Genomic DNA, 21,610 nt, shown 5'->3' with positions numbered 1-21,610 from the left:
AAAGAACTGATAATACACTGTAACATGTTAACAAATGTATGCCAATAGCTTTAAAAGTCATTGTCAACACATGCCTGGAATCTTCTCCAGGTGGTTTCCAGAGCCTGGAGGCACATTTCTTGTGGCATTGTTGCAAATTTAAAACAAAAATGTTTGAAGCACCCTGTATATATATGCCGTATTAGTTTCATGGCGTCACTAAGCTTCTATTGGGTGATGTCACCCTATAGGGGCTGAAGCCATACGCGTGGATATGATAATGTCGTTACGTGAAATGGGTTCAAATATAAATTAACGGGGAACCCAACTTCAGCAAGATTCCATTAACGTAACTCGAGTCACTCTCTCAGAAGATTTCGCCAATGATTTGTTCGGATTTTACGGACGGGACTGAATCCAGTTTCCGTGACATTTCTAATTAAATATGTATTTATCTACTATGGTAACGTTTTTAATCCATTCCACGAAAATTACTGTTAACTGAAATAATTGGTAATAGAATATAGGAATTACATTTCTGCCGAAACAGAAAACGTAATCTTAAACAAAGCCAGTCGAGGTCGAAACGCTCATATCAGTGTCACTGATTGGCTGAGGGCACGGCTCAGCCCCCACTTACAAGCGCTCTGATTGGCCGAAATTGGCACCCCACGTGCAACAACGTAAACGTACCATTAATCAACATGGGATCTCCTATGGGAGGCGAATCTTAAACCGCAAAAAACATTAAACGATGGCCACTGTTTACCGAGGGACTACTGTATACGCGTTTTCTTGTCAGAAACTCACTTAAGAGGTTTCCTGTTCTTGTGGAAGCAGAAGTAGTAAATGGCTCCCACCGCTGCCACTAATGCTATCAGTGGCACTACGGTGGCAACAGCTATAACCCAGGGCTCAACGCCACCTTCACCACCACCACCTGTAAGACAGCAACATGGCTGGTGTGAGTCCCCACAGATCCCTTTACAGTAATAACGATGCATTCATTATAAAACGTACACTCTCACAGAGTCCCGTTATTTTTTTTCACGTGCAGCTCTTATTTCACATGTCAGTCGTTGTGAGATGGCAGTGTCAAATTCCACATTCCTATGACAGGATCGTTCCCCCCAGAAGGGCACCCAAGGTATAAGTCGACTGATAAGCAGGATTACAACCTATGTGCTTCCAGTTGGGAGCTGTGAATGGTCTGGTGCCGTCTAGCCAGATACTCTAAACCAGTGGTTCGTAACCTTTACTGCAGCCTGGCCCTCTTTGGTTCTCACTCATTTAAGAAAAAATAATGTTAATCAATACATAGGGTTTGATGAAACAAAGTTGTTGTACTTAAGTGCCCGTGCTTCCTTTGTGTTTCCATAATTTACCTTTAAAAAAAATCTGGCTATGTCTTGCAGCCCCAGAAAGGCCATCAAGCACTCCCAGGGGGTGCGTGATGCACCCCAGGTTAAGAACCACTGCTCTAAACAAAAAGCCTTTATTGGTATTAACCACGGTCAATTCTTCTTAACTCACCAGATCTAATGAGATTGTGAATTATAACCATTTGTGTACCTTCTACACTACCTCCTATGTGCACCTTCATGATGAATAAATGCATTTGGTATAGACACCCACAAAAAAAAGTTAAACCCACACATTTGGCCTCTGTTTAGTCGTGTATATATAATATTAATACAAAAAACTTTCACTGGTTGGGCTCTCTTAATAAACCTCAAACAAACATCTCAAGTCTAGGCCAGCGCTGTTGTGAATCGCTGAAGTATGAAGTGGCATGATTTCACTCGCAGTGGGACGATTCAGGTAGATAATGGCCAAGTGTAATATATAGCCTGGGAAAGTACCTGTCGTGTATTTGCCCAAAGTGATAAACTGGGGTCAGTTCGGACAGTGGAATGATTGATACAGAGAGGTCCCTTTGCTTCCTTGTGTAAGGCCAGACTCAAAGTTCAACATCCGTAAGTTTCCCCCACACTCGGTAATATTTAAAGGAGTTGTGTGTGTATAGGAGGTTGTAGGTTCAATCCCGTCACTAACACCTACTGTATAAATTTCAATTTAAAGCTTTCGTGACTGCAGGGATTCATCTTCTTGGTTCTTTCGGTAAAGTCACGTCTTATCGACAGACCTGTTCTTCACCTGAGGACGGCTGCTTGCATTGTGGCCGAAATGTCGTGAGAATTGTATTTTATAATGTTTTATTTTTATTATTTTATTATTTCCATTCTACGTGACTTTACCGAAAGAACCAAGAAGATGAAAACCTGCTGTATATTTGGAGTTGGCATGTCTCTCTCTCTCCGCGTGATCGTGTGGATTTTCTCTGGGCCCTCCATTTTTTTCCTCCGCATTTAGAATCACGCGTTTGGAGTATTTTGCTGCTAATAATTTCCACATGATAATAAGCCACATCGCTGAGCTATTGTTTGTCATTGCCAGGTCGCTTCTGAAAAACAGCTATATAGCTCAGTGGGCGTTATCTGGTAAAATAAAAAATAGTTCTTAAATAGTTTAGTTTTTTCATCAACGTTTTCCAGCAACCCTTTTATCAGCAGGATATGACCCATTCAATGTTGCTGGGTTTCTTGGTGATATATATCAGCGCCCTCTACAAAGGACTGTCTAACAGGCTGCAAAATTCTTGCAGCTGATAAAGGAACGATCATGCCTGGAGAAAATCCTACCCATTATATTTTCTATCCAAATACTGATCTCTATGCCTAGTGCTGCGGTGTATAAAATACACAGTTGTCTTGTTCACATCAAATGGTGCGCGAATAATTGTCCCAACTAATTGGGAAAAAACATAGGAACCACACACGTGCACCGTTATCTGGTCATTTGCAATCCTCACGTTTGAGCATATTGTGAGAAAGTGTTTGAAACTAGGAGGTCATCAACTTGAGTAGGTGAGCCATTATTTCACGTCAAAAGTTGACCCAGTAAATACTATATAGCTTTAGTATTATTAATTAGAGCGAATAAATGTCTGGATAAACCCCACACGTACATGGTGAGAACATTCCAGCACTATGGACATCACCGTAGTTAACTGCTTTGGTGCTGAAACAGGAACCATCTATTGTACCTTTTGGTGCCAGTGAGAGTTTTCTACATAAGGAAAGTCAGTTTCGTGCGAATACCTGGTATTGTTGGGGTTGCCACAGGCGTAGTGGCTGTAGTTGTTGTTATAGCAGCGGTGGTTGTACCTGGCTGAATGGTAATGATAACCACCGCCTCGCCCCAGCCCACCGAGTTATTGGCCCAGCAGGAGAACGACCCAGAGTCTGACTCCACTAGCGGCCGCTCAAAGGACAGTGAGTTGCCGCTCACAACTATCTCGTTGGGCATGGAGCCGTCTTGCCTAAGAGCAAGCACACCAGAACACAGGGAGCACGACACGCGGTGAGCATCGTGCGATTACACTTGCTGCAGAAACTGCGAAGAGAAATTCGAATGAGCTGTGAACCCTTTTCCCCATTCCCAGACATCTGCAAGCTGCAGGGTGGGGTGTCCCATTCATCGCTGAATCTCGGAATGCGCGAGCGGGTTCAGCGTTAATTTTATTTAGAGAGGCGTAGTAGTAGCGCTGCTATTTTTAAAGACATTGGTACTCTCTGCAGAAAATTGTAGCGACACGACCACATGGATTTTTACTTCCAATTACATTCCGATGACCTACATGTACGTCTTCGGAACGAAATCGGAAGCACGCAATCGTACATGTACGTCATCGTGCATCTGATTCCGTTCCAATGACGTACATGTATGATGGCGTACCGTTGCGATTACATACATTGGAATGGAATCAGAATGGGAAAGGGCTAATATATGTAGACAAGTGTGACTGCAAGACTTCTTTCGTATGCATTAATAGCAGATTAAATGTCATTTTTGATTTGTTATCCACTCAATTGTCTGTTCAATAGCAGAGTGAATCTCATCGTGACCGACAGAGTGAATTAAGTACATTCTAATGATGTTATATCATGCCTGGGAATTTGGCAGAAATAATGGATTAGATGCTTATGACTGGATACAGTCGAAAAACTAGTAGCTATATTGTCAAACCTAGATGCAGCAATTTTTTGCCTGGAGGTTGATTGCTTTTACTCGACGATAACAACTGCATTTCAAGACCACTGACGCAGATTCGTTCGTAGATTATGGAAGAAGCGATGGTGGACACGGGAAGGAAGCATTGGAGATCTGGGAGAGAGAGAGAGAGCGGGAGAGCCAACACCATGGCTGGCAGAGCCTGAGATGGAAACAATCCGAGACCAGAACCAACGACGGGGCAAAGTACCACCGAGGCAGCCAGAGCAGCAACGAGAGTCTCAGGGCGGTCTCGGAGGGGCAGGGGCCTTCACCATCGATCCCAGAGCCTAAAGTTCTACATTAGTTTGATTTCGAGGGCACGGTTAGCGTAGAGATCAACTTTCTATTACCCTTAAGTGCTAAACACGTACTAATATGGACAAGCCCTTGCTTGACGCGTGGCGGTGTTCACACTATAACGCGGCTCTGCCATTAGGGAACGCTTTTGGCACAATGCGGAACGTGCCCTATTATAACGCGATGTCTGAGCGGTCGACGATTAACGACTTTCTTGAGCGATGCAGTCCAAGGAACTGTGCAGTAAAGTGGCGACCTGCCCTGGGTTTATTTGTCCCCGCCACCTCACTGCGCGGTGTGCCGAGTAGTCGTAGCATATCGTAGCTCGCCAGACTTTACCGTGACGACATTATTTATGGCGAAATTGTTTTTCGCCTTAACGTATCATTCGCCTCACGCGGGAGCGCATTCACGGTGCGTCATATGAGGAGTCGCCCGTACACAACCCTCTCCCGTCAACTGTGAAGCTTGAGCCAACGGCTGGTGTTAGTTTATGACCAGTTACTGGTTTATTATGCGAAAGGGTACTTTGCTTGAACAAAAATGTGTGTTTGTGTCCACTTGTAAGCAACGCAAAGTAAAATGAAACGTGGGCATCTGAAATCTCGATTGAGGATCTCAGCGGTGTACTGACTCTGCATCTGATGTAGCCATATTCAATCGGGAGGCTTGGTAGACACCCCGATACAAATGCAGAACCCAGTGCGGGCTCCGTTACTGGTGCAAAGCATCTACGGAGCAATTGTTATGAAACTCATCTTCGTCACACTCTTATTGCGGTCGCTTACCTGCGCCACAGGTAGTGCGTGATGCTGGGGTTCGTGTCCGCTTCGCAACTCAACGAGGCTCCTTCCTTCCCCACGTACCAATCGCCATGGTAGCCGGCGATGCTCACTCTGGGTTTGTCTGCGAATGGTGGAGGCAACAGGTGCAGTCGAGGGCTCCTTTAAGTGCTGCTAAATGTTCACGGTCTCTAATTGCGGACAGCATATAGGAGTAGCATGGCCTTACCGTTGAAACGTCATACTCGAATTATAAATGTTGTGGGTTCACTCTCCAACGCACCAGTATGCTGAACTAGTAACGAATTAGCACGTTTTATTTACGTGACAAACCTTACTAATTGGCTGTGTCGGGTGGTGGCGGGATTAATGATGCATTAATACTAGCGTGATCTAACCCAAACATCTCTCTCATGGATATTTGTCGCGAAAGCCCTACTACTATTACGTGTTAAGGGGCCGTCCATAAATAACCTCATGCACCTGGGGGAGGGGGGGGGGTCAGACATTTTTGACGATGTGTGACGAGGGGAGGGGGGGTTTGAGAAATGTGACGTCAAATCAAAATGCGCAACTTTAAATAAATATAGAATTGTTATAACAACACTCCTACAACATCAGAGTGCAGCGCCACATTAAATACGCACTACAATGACAATAGTTACGCGATTTGAAGCATGTTTTATTTTCAAAATGGAAATATGGTTTTGGGGGGGGGGGGAAAGCTTTTTGACGTCATATTTGAGGGGCGGTCTGACTTTTTGTGACGCCGTGTGACGAGGGGGGGGGGGGGGGGCGGGGGGGTCAAAAATCGTCCAAAATCGCGTGACGTCATTTATGGACAGCCCCTAAAGTGGTGTAATACTCTCCTCGCGCATGCGAGCGTGGAACACAGAGCCGAGTCACAAGCTCAAGGGAAATGAGGATCGAATTTTAAGCCAGATGCCCCCCCCCCTTGTTACAGAGCCTGAAGTGAGCGAGCCAGATGATGAGGGGGGCCAGGAGGCATGGACCAAAAAAGAGGGGTGAATAAAAAACATCATTAGACCTCCTTTGCCAGTACCAAAATATAATGATAGGGTTTTCCCCCTTTTTTCTGGCAACAAAACTGAAACCTTTTTACAAGGAATCATGTGTGCATTAACCACAATACTTGTGTTCAAAGTGCAAACAAAAAAAACACACTCTTGTCCTTGAAACTGATATGTTATCAGAGTGTGTTTTTTGTTTGCATTTTCACCACAAGTATATTGTGGTTAATGCACACATGATTCCTTGTAAAAAGGTTTCAGTTTTGTTGCCAGAAAAAAGGGGGGAAACCCCTATTATTTTATTGAACTAAAACCCTCCAGGACCTAGTGGGAGAGGAGTTCGGATTGGAGGAGGGAAAGTGCTTTTCTCACAATGGGTGCATGAATGTTTTATTATTATTTTAGGGTTATTCCCCCCCCTCTCTCCCCCACATGCTCAGAATCTCCCTCCATAAGTTGGTCTTACCCAGAACCGGCCCTAGACCTTTGGGGGCCCTAAGCAAAATTTGGTTGGAGGCCCCTTTGATGTATGATTTTTTTCACCCACTAGCTAGCAGTGACTCTAGGGGGCCCTCTGCTGGCCACGGGGCCCTTTGCAATTGCAAGGGTCGCTTGGTGGCTGGGCCGGCTCTGGTCTTACCCCCCACTTCTCCTATCCCAACCACCTCCCCCTCCATTTGAACCCACCTATCCCCATCCTTTATCCCCCCCCCCCCACGCTTCTCTTAAATGGATCAGTCGTGTTGGGGTTGCTTTTTAGATAACGATAATATCACCTGGTTATTGCCGCTTTGCAACATGCTGTATTAGGCCTGCGTTTATTGTTTCAATAAAACAATTTGAAGTACAGGGCAATGGATTTTCAGACACTGCCCGCCACATATCTCCGCAGCCTTATGACAACCTATGAAAAATAAGAATAGGTTTTATCCTTTCTTGAAATTAAACAGGAGTTTATTAAGATGTTCAAACACCAAATAGATAGCTTTTGCGAGGATTCAAGTCTGCATTAACCGCACACACTTGTGTTAAAACATACAAACAAACATGCTCTGATAATGTATGCATTGTCTTTAAAACGAATTGGCCAACACCAGAGACACCACCAGTGTAAGTAGACGAGAGGACAACGCCAAAAGTCGAACAGACAACCTGTTTCTGCAATTCAGCGGTTGGCACGATGAGGCTATGGTGCTCACACTGCTACTTTATTCGGGATAGAGATCAACAACAAACCTGAACCTTCACGGTGCCCCACTCACAGTGAACGTCAAGCATGTTGGAGTGCTCCACAGGACGCTCCAAGGCCGGGTGCTCCACCCTGCAGATGAGTATCATCCCGTGGCTCTCGTACGTGGGCTCCAGCCAGTAGCGACTCATCACCGTCACCGTGCCGTCGGGCTCCGTCTCTGTGGTCTCGTTGGAGCTGCCTTGATCGAGGCCACTCCAGGTGATGGAGGCTGCGGGCTTTCCTCCCAGAGCGACGTACGTGGCCACGGTCACCAGCCCCATGCCCTCGACCAACTGGAATGGGCTCAACTCCAGGAAGACCTTCGGGGGAACTGGGGCACGGAAGGGAAGGGGAAAATAACGGGAGGCCTCGTTATTTTCGTCATAGGAATGTAGAATTTGAATGTGTGGCTCATGGTTACTAACGTGAGCACAATCACCATCATGATCTGTTATATTTACGTTAATAAAATATTAGCCATTATATAATTGTGCCCTATTCATATCGCTATTATAAGACCATCGTATCATCATCATCTTCATTAGTGCAAAGTCATCGGCGTCTGCTTCTGAATGAAGACTTCCCCCAAACTGCTGCCATCCGAAACGTTTATTTTTATTCCAAACCGATCCATTTAGCGCAGTGGCTCTTAACATTTTACTGCAGCCTGCACCCTCTTGTTTCTCGATCGTTAAAAAATATGTAATGTTAATAAATACATAGGGTTCGATGAAACGGAAGTTGTACTTACGTGACCGTGCTTGATTTGTGTTTTCGACGATTTACCTTCTAAAAAGATCTGCCCATTTATCGCAACCCCAGAAAGGGCATCTTGCACCCCCAGGGGGTGCGTGCACCCCAGGTTAAGAACGACTGATTCTAGCGCCTGCACACGAGATGATTCCATCACTCCATCTCCGTGGTGCACATCCTTTTGGGGAGTGTTCCTTCTGTTTGGCTGCCACTTAGTCTCGAACAGCAGCTACCGTTTTATCCTGCCAAGCCCACTTCCGATACATGATTCACTACTTTGTGTTTGTTCCCTAGTTCGTGCATTTATCTTTCTGATTCCCAGGGTATCAATCCAAGCATGCACCTGCCCGTGCGTCTTTGCACATTTTGAAACTTTTCTATTTTGACAGCAAAAAAATGTGTTCGTAAAAAGAACAATCTCTCATATTCATCTCCTCCCTTGGAATATGGCTTTTTTTTAAATCAATTTCATTTTTCCAAAAGCTCACTCCAAATCTGCTCTCTCACCACCTCTTTGTTTCATCACTCTGATTCCAGTCTGCATGCAACAATTGGCCCAGGGTATGCGCTCTCGGATGTATTGTCCAATTGTGTCCTAGCATCAAATATTTAAATTTGCTTAGCAAACTTGCTGTGCATGATATTTGTTTTTCATATCGACTGGACATCTGTGAAAGAGAGCTTTATAGCTCATCGGATTCCTCCAGTATAAATAAATATTTAGATTTTTATTTATACAGTAGACTCTCGATTATCCGAACTAATGGCGGGGAGGATGGCCACGGATAATTCGAAATCACGGATAATCCAAAAATATAAAACATTTCCACGGATCTCTATGCCGAAAACTACTAATATGGGTATAATTGTTTAAATTACGAAAATTAGTTTACTTACTTCCTCGCCGAAGAGTCCGCCCACTAAGTGGATAATAGCAGAGCCACAGCAAATCAGCATCAATCAAATTCAGCCCACTGATTAGGTGACAGCAGAGCCACAGCCAATCAACATCAATCAAACTCAGCTCACTGAGTGGATGATTACAGAGCCACAGCCAATCAACATCAATCAAACCCAGCCCACTGATTGAATGACAGCAGAGCCACAGCCAATCAAAATCAATCAAACTTAGCTCACTGATTGGATGACGGCAGAGCCACAGCCAATCAACATCAATCAAACTCAGCTCACTGAGTGGATGATTACAGAGCCACAGCCAATCAACATCAATCAAACTCAGCTCACTGATTGGATGACAGCAGAGCCACAGCCAATCAACATCAATCAAACTCAGCCCACTGATTGGATGACAGCAGAGCCACAGCCAATCAAAATCAATCAAACTCAGCCCACTGTTGTATCGATATTGCAACCACTGTACTGCAGATGCAATCACGTGGATTTCAAACTAACCGGAGCAACATATTTGTTCGGTTTAAGAACGCGACTTGTAATGAACATTTCCAAGAATAACAATGTATAACTGTTTTTTTGAATTTTTTATTTGGGCTTAAGGAAAATTCCATGCGTTATCAATTCATGTCAAAATGTCAGGTGTGCGGTTAATCCGCAAATAGGATAAAACGCACACGGATAATTGAGAGTCTACTGTCTTTAAAGTAAGTCCAACTCTGTAGCCTTCTTTATTAAATTCTTCAATTAGTTCATGTCATTAATTCAAAGTTGTTTCCCAAAACATTTATTTCAGACGTAAATTCTTAAATATGAATGGACAAATATTCACTATCTCCTATTTGCTAAGGGCATATCCATTATAACAACATGAAGTCATGTTATAATGTTGTATTCATCTCCAACCTACATAATAAGTATTCGTAATAGTGTATACAACAATACACTCATCCTCCTTGGTTCTTTCGGTAAAGTCACGTAGGTAGAAAAATAATAGATCACGACGTTTCGATCGCAACAAAAGCAATAATCATCAGGTGGGATTATAAGAAAAAAACTTGCTGTGGTTGTCCCACCTGATGATTATTGCTTGTGTTGCGATCGAAACGTCGTGATCTATTATTTTTCTACCTACATGACTTTACCGAAAGAACCAAAGAGTATGGATTCCTGCAGTCACGAAAGCTTCAAATCAAGAATAATACACTAATCATAACTATAATGCTTCATATCACCAATATCAGCAACACCTCGGCCGAGCGCAGTTGGTGGGCTGAACTTACCTCCAACTGGTATGTAAACTCACGACTTGGCAGTGAAATAAAGATCGACAAGTTACTGCCATCACATTGAACATGAAAACGGCTCACCGTTCACAGTCAGGCTGATTGTTGCTTGAGCTTCGTCATCAAAAGTGGAAAAACTGCAGGTGAAGTTTCCCTCGTCCCTCAAATGCAGGTCTTCAATGCGGATGGATCCGTCCGTCAGTGAAGAATCGAGGTTCGTGAAGTTCAGTCGCCCATAGAGGTCGGTGTCATTGAAAATGTTGTAACCACTGAGAGAGGCCATGGCGATTTCCACCGAGGAGTTAACGTTTACTTTCTGCCAGGTTATATTCAAGGGCGTCTGTGACCCCGTGTAGACGCATCTCAGGGTGACCTCTTGCCCCCTGTTCCTAGTCACAAACCGATCCGCCTCCACTTGGGAGGTTCCTAAGGTCACCAGACATGCAGTGATAGAACACAGAGGAGCGTTAAGATACTCAAAGTTTTCCAATGCATTTACGATATATGAGGGATATCCGTCAAGTAATGATTTATACTCAATAACTTTATTTCTAATGAAAATGTTACAACATGTTTTTTTACATTTTAAATAAACTGAAAGTCTGTATTTGTTAAAAGCGTCCGGACATTCACATGACAGAAGCTTTCCAGCATGACAGTGCTGACCATAATCAACGTTTTTGGGTTTAGATCGCGTTATTTATAAATGTGTCGTAACCCTCCACCACCCGACACGGCCAATCAGTAAAAAAGTGTCACGTTGACAAAAGACAAATAGTTCACTGCTTTAGCCCACCGGTGTGTTGAAGCGTGAAACCACAACATTTACAATTTGAGTAGTACGACGTTTCGCTGGTAATTGCAACCAGCATCATCGGGCAATTCGCCAGAATGGTGAGTCTCTGCTGTGTCGCCCGTTCTTATATAGGGCAGGAGCAGGGTGACGTCATCATTAACTCAGACACGCGCCTGAGAACTTAATAGTCCATTGCACACTTGCAGTGCGATGTGCTGCTGCATCATCCACCGTAGATCTCAGATGCCTCCATGGGCAACATTTAGTCAATGGTATAACTTTCCGTACGGGGACACAATTCCAGCACGGTTGGCTACGTATGGTGCTAAAGAAGTTCAACATACATACTATACAGACAAATGGCAACGTTATGCGAATGAATAATTTAACGGTGATGGAACACCGCTACTTGTTCCAACCTGGAAAAAATACTGAGATAATGATGGAGATTGTTTGAATATAGCCAATGGTTTTTAACATTTCCTTCAAAGAATATCTGAAGTTTTGCGTCAGTTTAAAACTAAAATACAATATTGAATACGTGTATTAGCACTCGCTTATTAATGAGCCCATCCTTACTGCTGGCCACATCCCAGTCTGTTCACAGGTGCCCTCATCATCAAATATCGAGCTATTACTGAGAATTACCGTACATTGTGCAGCACAGAAAAGCCACGGTAGCACAGAGCTGCTCACTGGTTCTGTCGTGACTATGGTAAGGGTATTCGTCTTATTTACACCGAACGGTGCTTGCGTATTTAGTCAATTGGGGCCAACACAAGACGGCCACACACTCGTTACAACAAGGACAAAGATCCCCCCGTATAGCCTTCACATTGTTGGCGCAAGTGTTGTTAGCAAGCACCTATGAAGGCCAGCGCGGTGCACGAAGGGGTGGGTAGCCAACACCACGCCCGGCCGCCTTTGTCTCCCAAGTGGCAATGTGCACGCACCGCACCAGGTACTTATTTGAGGCTGAGTCGACCTAGGGGAGGCCCAGGACAGGTTTAGATAATCGTTACTGGTGTTGGCCGTGAGCCGGAATCGAACTCGGGGGGCGGGTTTATAGCGCAGCGCACTAACACTACCGCTCCCCACATTAGTAACAACAGACACAAACACACACTGCTAACCTAGCTACTGGTCATTTCAGTCCCCATGCTTAAGCACATTGTGAGAAAGCAGTGAATCAGTGGGAAAGTAAAGGGTTCATTATCCTGAAAGTGTGTGAGGTTTTACATCAAAGCTTTTTTGGTGTGCGCGTGTTGTGGGTCATAATCATGAAACACTGGCTTTTAGTGAGACAAAGGTGGTTGGGTGAATTGCGGTGTAGTGGTTGCCAGCGCTGCGCTGTGAACCCAGCGACCCGAGTTCAGAATCAGAATATGTATTCATCCTGGAGGAATCTGATGAGCTACAAAGCTCTTTTTCACAGATGTCCAGTAGAATCGGGTCAAAAATTTATAACACAAAAAACAATGAAAAAACACGATAGGAAAACAAAGTACAGGAAAGATAGGCAAATTACACGAAAAAAATCAACGAAAACTAACAAAATAATCTATACACATGTTGATTCTAAATGTGGAGGTAACAACCAAGGGACCCAGAGAAATAATCCACACGACTCCGGGGAGAGACACCGCAAACCCGCAAACATACAATAGACGTCAGTCGGGATCGAACCCACAACCTCCTGTATACCAGGCGAGGAAGTTAACATCTCCTAGCCCCCGTGGCGCCCCTTACATACAAATAAGTACGCAAGTTCAAATTGCAATTCTGAAACAGAAATCATCAACAATATCATCGGTGGTATGTTGTTACACACCGATGCTCATTTGAGCCTCCAACCCCCAAATGAACATCTCTATTAATTTCAATGAGACGATGGTGGACATTCCACATTTCTCTGGAAACTATTTCTAACTTCATTCTACTGATCTTGGAGAGATGATAATGGTGGGCTGAACTTACCTCCTCTGACTGGTATTTAAACTCACGACCTGATATTGAATAAAAGATCGATAAGTTACTGTTATCACATTGAACACGAGAAAGGCTCACCGTTCACAGTCAGGCTGATTGTTGCTTGAGTTTCGTTATCAAGAGTGTCAAAGCCGCAGGTGAAGTTTCCCTCGTCCTTCAGTCGCAGGTCTTCAATGCGGATGGATCCGTCCGTCAGTGTAGAGTTGAGGTTCGTGAAGTTCAGTCGCCCATAGAAGTCTGTGTCATTGTAAATTCTATACTCACTTGGAAGGGCAATGGCGATTCTCATTAAAGAGTCTTCGTTTACTTGCCACCAGGTTATATTCCCAGGCGTCTGTGACCCCGTGTAGACGCATCTCAGGGTGACCCCTTGCCCCCTGCAACCACTCACAAAACGATCCACCTCCACTTGGGAGGTTCCCAAGGTCACCAGACCTGCAGGGGTAGAACACAGAGGAGCGTTAAGACACTCAAAGTTCTAATGATTGTGTGGGAGATGTCTAACTACCGATTCCACTTCAGCAATTATCTCATCGACAGGGATTGTACGTGGGGCAACAGTAAAGTTAGATAGGACTGACATCATATCTTTGGTTAGTTCAATGTTAGTCATGTTGATAAGAGTTTTGTTTTTAAATTGTACATTTTTAGTTGAGAGTTGTTAGCCAGTCAGTCAAAGCACGAACTAGGTGTTGTTTATTATGGTAACGAACACAGGTTTACCCAAAGATATCCCACGACCAACTGAGCACTGTCTAAAGAACACATTTTTCTCGTGGAAAGGTGAGTTCTATAAACAAAAGGAAGGAGCAGCAATTGGCTCTCCTTTGTCTCCTGCGATGGCAAATATGTACATCAAAGACTTTGAAGCAAACGCACTAGCTTGAAGTACACTCGATATGTGGATGACACATTGATTGTCTGGGGCCACATGGTAAAGATACACTTCATAAATGTCTAAATAATCTCAACTCACAAAATCCATCTATCCCGTTCACCGTAGAAGCGGAGGTGGATAAAACTCTTCCATTTCTGGACATGTATAATTCTATGAATCCGTTTACCGTGATGACACGTCTCTGTTCCACACTCGCACAAGTGCTTAGTCAATAATGGATATTGTGTTTAAACATAGCCAACGATTTATAACATTTCCGTGAATGAACATCTCAAGTTTTTGCGTCAATTTAAAATTAATAATACAATATTTAATACGTGTATGAGCACTCACTTATTAGTGAACCCATCATCACTGCTGGCCACATCCCAATCTGTTCATAGGTGCCCTCCTCGTCAAACGTTGAGCGATTACTGACAACTACACGAACAGGACTTATAAAATCACGTAAAGTTTAGATTGCACATTTAAAACGATGACTGCTCTTTCGTATTGCTGATACTAGTGCTCAGTGTCACGTGTTTATCTAACATTGTGCAACACCGAGAAGCCACGATAGCACCGAGCTGCTCACTGGTTCTGTCGTGACTATGGTAAGGGTATTTGTCTTATTTACACTGAACGGTGCTTGATTATTTAGCCCATTGGGGTCAACACAAGAAGGCCACACACTAGTTACAACAAAGACAAACATCCCCCGTATAGCCTTAACAGACTGTAGGGGAAAGTGCTATTAGCGAGTAGCACCTATGAAGGCCGAAACGGTACACGAGGGGGTGGGTGGCCAGCACCACGCCCGGCCGCCTTTGTCTCCCCAGTGGCGATGTTTACACACCGCACCAGCTACTCATTTGATGCTGAGTCGACCTAGGGGAGGCCTAGGACCGGTTCAGATGTTCGTCACCAATGTTGGCCGTGAGCGCGATTGCGAACTCAGGACACCGGGTTCGTAGTGCAGCGTAGCGCTAACCGCTACCATACCGCTCTGCTAGTTACAACACACGCGCACAAACACACACACTGCTAACCTAGCTACTGGTCATTTCAGTTCTCACGCTTAAGCACATTGTGAAAAATCAGTAGATCGGTGTGAAAGTAAAGGGTTCATCATCCTGACAGGGTTGTGAGGTTTGACGTCAAAGATCACCGTATCAGAATATTTTTCAGAATCAGAATCTGTATTTTTACTTCAGGAGGAATCCGATGAGCTATGAAGCTCTTTTTTTAGACGATATCCATTTGGGGTACAGGGTAAGAAAGTTACACAAACAAACAATACAAAAACACGACAGCAGTGCAACGTACAAGAGGGGTAAACAAATGACCCAAACAATGTGGTTCCTTGGTACAAACTCCAGAGAGTCTCTCTCCCTCGCCACCTTGAACCCTCGTCCTCCCTATAGCTCCCAGAAATCTGCATCCTACATTACGCTAGTGTGCACCGGGCAGTGGTGCACGCATCGATATTGTCTGCTGTGTGGTGGTGGTGTTGGTGTTGTGGGTCATAATCATAAAACACTGGATTTTGGTGAGACAAAGGTGGTTAGGTCTGTGTGCGTGTGGTGAGCGGTGGTGCAGTCGTTGACTCGCTGCAAACCCGGCAACCCCGGGTTCAGAATCAGAATATGTATTTATACTGCAGGAGGAATCGGATGAGCTATAAAGCTCTTTTTCACAGACGTTCAGTAGGGGCACGGGGTAAGAATGCTTACACAAACAATACGATACAGCCTGCTGTCTGTGATGGTGGTCGTGGTGTTTGTGGTGTGGGTCATAATCATAAAACACTGGCTTTTAGTGAGACAATGGTGGCTAGGTAAGCTGTAGAGTAGCGGTTAGCGTGCTGTGCTGCGCTGCGCTGCAAACCCAGCGACCCAAGTTCGATTCCTGCTCTCGGCCAGCACCGGTGACGATTTTATCTGAACCGGTCGTGGGCCTCCCCTCGGTCGACTCGGCATCAAATGAGTACAGAACCTAGTGTGGTGTGTAAACGTCGCCAAAAGGGAGATAAAGGCGGCCGGGTGTGATGCTGGCCACCAACCCCCTCGTGTGCTGTGCCAGCCTTCATCAGTGCTGCTCGCTAATAGCACGTGCCCCACTAGTCTTTTCAAGGCTACCTGGGGGGTCTTTACCTTTGGTGTTTGACCCGAACTCCTGTCTTATGCCTTTTATGTGTTTTTGCCCTTAATAATAATTGCATGCCACGGTTCGTGATTGAAAATTCAGTTATGATTCATAACACTGGCTGTGAAAAACCTACACGTTGTTCAGTTTGCTGTTTTCCCTCCCACAAACCTCCGTAAACTAGAAGTGTCGGATTTGCGCTTGTGAGTGTGATAATAATGCAAATGAAACTTACCACAGAGTAACGTGAACATTTCAAGATTCCGAAAACCCATTTCTTCTGAGAGTCGTATTCCTTTCGAAACGAGGAAATTATAATTGGACTTGACTTTACTTATATTAAAAACATTAGACTGAAACAATTTATTATAAGCTGGCTTTCATGGCTAACAACTCGGGAGCATTTAGGCTGTTTGCATACTCGTCTTTAAACACTTTCGCTACCTTTGTTAAACCTCAGCTTAAACAATCTACAAGTCTCGGAAAAGCGCTGTTGTGAATCGTTGCAGTACGAAGCCACACGAAACGCATTTGCAGTGGAAGATTCACGACCTGTTGTAAACACTCTTTTAAGGTAGATAATGACCAGGTGGAATAAATAGCCTGGAAAATACGTGCCGTGGATTGGCCCAAAGTGAGATATCTGGGGTCATTTGGGGCAGTGGAATGAAAGATACAGAGCCGCTGCTGCCTTGTATGAGGCCAGACTCAAAGTTCAATATCCGTAAGTTTTTCCCCATACTCGGTGATGTTTTAAAAGAGTTGCATATAGGTAAACATTTGGTTCCAACGGTTAAATGTAATGAGATGTTAACAAACTCGCCTGGTGTATAGGCGGTCTTGGATTCGATCCCGACCCTGTATATTTGGAGTTTGCATGTTCTCCCCGTGGTCATGTGGATTTTCTCCGGTCCTCTGTTAATTTTCCTCCACATTTAGAAACAACATGCGTTTGTTGACTTGCCCCATTATAAACGTCATTATTATGAAGGACTGTGTGCACAGGCTGCCACAGTTATTGAGGCAACATCGTGGTAACGTTGAAGGAAAAAAAATATATAATCGTGACCAAAAATCTTGATAACGGAATCGCGGGGAGTTGCGGGGCAGTGGGGTCCGAATGGCGTGCATCGCTCTCATTGGCTAAGTCAATGATGAGGCAGGCGGGGGGTGCCTTGTGACGTTGCCTCGGCCGGGACTGCTGCCCTGCGTGGTCTCACTCGTAAACGGACAAAGAGCCGCTATAAACATTCAGGTGTTGTTCGGTGTTTTTCGGTGTTTTTCGGTGTTTTACGCGCTAAGCGGCGTCCGCCTGTACTTTATTCAAGGGCGATGTAGATGCCTGATACGCACTAACTTAAATACAGCTAAACACCGATTATATTATCCGACGCGCGATTAAGGGGCTGTCCATAAATGACGTCACGCGATATTGGAAGATGTTTGAACCCCCCCCCCTCGTCACACGGCGTCACAAAAAGTCAGACCCCCCCCTCAAATATGACGTCACAAAGCTCTGCCCCCCCCCCAAACCATATTTCCATTTTGAAAATAAAACATGCTTCAAATCACTTTAAACTATTAGCATTGTAGTGCGTATTTAATGTGGCGCTGCATTCTGATTTTGTAGGAGAAAACATTTATTAAAAAGGAGGCGTTGGAAAGCTGAAATTTAGCATAAATTCACTTGAAAATATTCAACGTCTAACTAAAACTGTAGATGTTCAGAATATTATAAAGAAATATATTATAATTCTAAAATATAAAAAATAATTATAACTATAAAAAAATACTTTAAACGTTGTAGTAGAACGAAGCAAAATGGAGAGTGCAATTATAACACTCACATTCATTTCACAGAATGAAAAGCCCTGGTATAGAATCATTACAATAAAAATGTTTAATAACAATCATTAAACATTTTTTACAAAATGTATGCTTCTCCATTCTCCCATGGAGAAGCAAAATGCTCCTTGATGGAGTAAATAAAAGGTGACATTAGTAAATTTAAATAATAAAAGAGTTAATAATGAACATTTATCAATTAGTGTTGTTATAACAGTACTATTCAATTAATATTAATTTAAAGTTGCCTATTTTTACATGACGTCCCATTTCTCAAACCCCCCTCCCTCCCCCTCGTCACACATTGTCACAAATTTATGACCCCCCTCCTCCCCCCCCTAGGTGCGTGACGTCATTTATGGACGGCCCCTTACCTGGCTTCCAACATTATCCGGCTTCCAAAATTATCCGGCAGCCCCTGGCTGATCCGGTAAAACCGCTCCAAAGGCTGTTACCCAGTCCGACGATCGGTACCGTGTGAGTGATAAAAAATTAACCCGTAAAAACAAAGTTTTTCCCTATAAATCCTTTATATGCGTGGCGGCTAGAGTCCTCTCGTCCTCTGGCTTGAGATGGCTGCCACCTATGGGTCAGATGATTGCATTGCACCATTAAGCAATTGGTAATTAAATATAATATTTTTGTCCTAATAAGTGTAAAAATTTGGAAAAAAATTTCACGAACATTTATTGTTACGCACGACGAGTCTGTGTGGAAAATGTCAGCTCGATTGGATCACGGGAAGTGGGTTAAAAAACGACCGAAAGATTTGCACGGTCCTAAGCAAGCAAGCAAGCAAGCGAACTTAATATAAATGATTACTAAAAAAAAGTATCTACGTTTGATTTCAGTGTCAAATATTATATACAGTATATGATACACTACATACAAACAAGTTAAACAATGAAAATGCTGCATGTACATCACAGCATGCAGAGTCTTCGAGATTGGAGTGGTAAGTAGGGTACAGTAAATACAGTAACTTTTAAAAGTAGGATATTTATTTTTGTCTATTTGTATGTTTATTTATACCAATTTCACATCGTAAACACATAAAAAAAAGCATAGACACAACACCTTAAAACATAATGTGATGCAATAATGTGAAAAATAAGCTATTTTAAATAATAATGTATTTATTATCCGCCGTTTTGGAAAATCCGGAACCCTCCCTCCACCCCCCCCCAAAGCCGCAAGATAATAATGACACTGGTCAACACATTTTTCTGGCATAAGGTATTCCAACGGTTTGAAGGTAATTGGGGTGCTGATTCCAAATCTGGCATCAGTTTTTGTCCATCACATCAGGTTTTTGAGATATCAAATATTGCATTTTCAATAAAAACTGCAGAAGAAAAATATTAAATAAATGCGGACATCTACATAAAATGATATTATAAACACACTATCCTAAAAATACAGCACCATATTTTAACACTAAAGCAGTCACTGACTCGCAACAACTTGCAATCATAAGTGACAGAGTTAATTTCGGGTAAAATCAATGAAAATGGGCTATGCCGATAGCATAAAAATGAGATGTGATAGAGCAAATCTGAGATCAGATTTGGAATCAGCACCCGGAAATTAGTCTAAAACAGCTGCAAAAGTCCAGGCCAGAAAAAAATGTTTTTTTTTGTTGACCAGTGTTATCGATGATCGAATGCGATAAAGTTTGGAGACGATGAGTAGGTATACTCCGCGTTGTGTTCTGTCCTCCGCAGAAGTGGGCTACTCCACAGCAGCTGAGCACCAGGAGTTTGTGAAACGGCAAAACTTTATTGCAAAGTCGTCTTCAGAAGGGCAGTGACGTGTCAGCAATTAGTGGATCAGAAGCACCCTCTACGTCACTACCCGATAGCTGGGTTCCTTTGTTAAATGGGATTGAGCGCCGGTGTTAACATTCGAGACCCAATTATTAATTTATACATTGAAATCAACTTTAATATCCAAATCTTAATTGTGCATATATCCAATACCACCAACAACTCAATCAACAGTCAATTAACATCACCGCGTTCCTGTCAGTCGATTGACATTCAAGTACTATCAATTTAACAACTATATATCGCTAATGTAACGTGCAGCTTACCAGGCACTAATTCCACTAAAATATAAATTGGGGACATGTCTCTGCTGTTCACGTGTGGCTCAGGGTCCACATCCCTCGTCACCATTGCATTTATAAAAAATAATAATAATATACCGCACCTGGCTACCCGTAGCTATGCAAAATAGCTTCGTAGGTTCCCATATACTACAAAGTGCACAATTATGCGTGCGATTAATCACAGGCGAGCCTACACCGGCTACAGATGCATGTATTCAAATGTCACAGCTCGATTGCTTACTGCTCAATCCCATCGATGCAAGTATTCAAAATGTCATAGATCGATCCATGCTCAATCCATGCTCGAACACATACAGTGAGGGAAAAAAGTATTTGATCCCCTGCTGATTTTGTACGTTTGCCCACTGACAAAGAAATGATCAGTCTATAATTTTAATGGTAGGTTTATTTGAACAGTGAGAGACAGAATAACAACAACAAAATCCAGAAAAACGCATGTCAAAAATGTTATAAATTGATTTGAATTTTAATGAGGGAAATAAGTACTTGACCACCTCTCAATCAGAAAGATTTATGGCTCCCAGGTGTCTTTTATACAGGTAACGAGCTGAGATTAGGAGCACACTCTTAAAGGGAGTGCTCCTAATCTCAGCTTGTTACCTGTATAAAAAACACCTGTTCTCAGAAGCAATTAATCAATCAGATCAATCAGATTACAAACTCTCCACCATTCCAAACTCTCCACCACAGCTTGATTGACTACTGCTCGATCCGACACATGCACGTATTCGTTATGTCCTGTTACAGCGCAAGTGGCGATTTAATGGCGACTTGCCCCACGACTGTGGCGAACTTCAAAAAAATGGACAACAACATAAACCATTGGACAGACGGTCTCCTTAATATTCACTTTCGGGCTGGATAGACAAAAGTTTTAATACGTAAAAATGTCGTTCTTGAGTTCATATATATTTTAAAAAATTCCCATCAACCCTTGAAACAATGTTGCTATTTCCAAACAACATAAAGAAGAGCTGATCATGTATTTGTGTTGTTTGTGACTGCCTGTTGCCTGAAAGTTGGTTTGGTTAGTTTAGCTTTTGCGACCAATCTTATCCACAAGAGTTGTTTTTGGGTTAGATTGCATAAATATAAATCCCGACACCACCCGACAGCCAATTTAGTCAAGTTTGGTTTGGTTCTTTGTATTGCAATCGTTGTACACGCCAACTGAAGCCTCTGGGTCTCTGCAGTACTCTTGTTGTTCTTGATGCTCCCTTCTGCACCCCCCAACTCCCAAGGGGTAAGCATGGAACAACAACGGCCACCATTCATTGCAAAAGTGGCCAGCGACTTCACCACGGCGGCCGAAATGTGCACATTGAGGCCCGTCACGTGGCGTGGGGGAGGGTTTACTGGGAGCAAGGTCACGTGACAGAGCGCAGTGGTGGTGTTGTTGTTATGGGTTGGCGAAGGTGTGACTGGCAGGAGTCATACGTT

The 21,610-nt window shown here is 43.5% G+C and overlaps 1 protein-coding gene across 1 annotated transcript in view; it reads right to left on the bottom strand.

Annotated features, from left to right (window-relative positions):
• The window catches only part of LOC133358593 (nectin-2-like), a 31,906-nt gene extending 15,193 nt beyond the window's left edge, over positions 1-16,713 (bottom strand). The window contains exons 1-7 of the mRNA XM_061576961.1: positions 16,430-16,713; positions 13,251-13,607; positions 10,472-10,813; positions 7,468-7,767; positions 5,181-5,298; positions 3,141-3,361; positions 790-919 (exon numbers count right to left, since the gene is read on the bottom strand). Coding sequence (XP_061432945.1) covers positions 790-919; positions 3,141-3,361; positions 5,181-5,298; positions 7,468-7,767; positions 10,472-10,813; positions 13,251-13,607; positions 16,430-16,469 — 1,508 coding nt within the window. The 5' untranslated portion in view covers positions 16,470-16,713. The remainder of the gene's footprint in view (positions 1-789; positions 920-3,140; positions 3,362-5,180; positions 5,299-7,467; positions 7,768-10,471; positions 10,814-13,250; positions 13,608-16,429) is intronic.
• Positions 16,714-21,610: the final 4,897 nt, after the last annotated feature.

The sequence above is a fragment of the Lethenteron reissneri genome, chromosome 62 (genome assembly GCF_015708825.2).
Source record: "Lethenteron reissneri isolate LAM-NWPU_2019-01 chromosome 62, ASM1570882v1, whole genome shotgun sequence".
NCBI classification, from domain to species: Eukaryota; Metazoa; Chordata; class Hyperoartia; order Petromyzontiformes; family Petromyzontidae; genus Lethenteron; species Lethenteron reissneri.
This window is presented reverse-complemented; position numbering and strand designations above follow the sequence as displayed.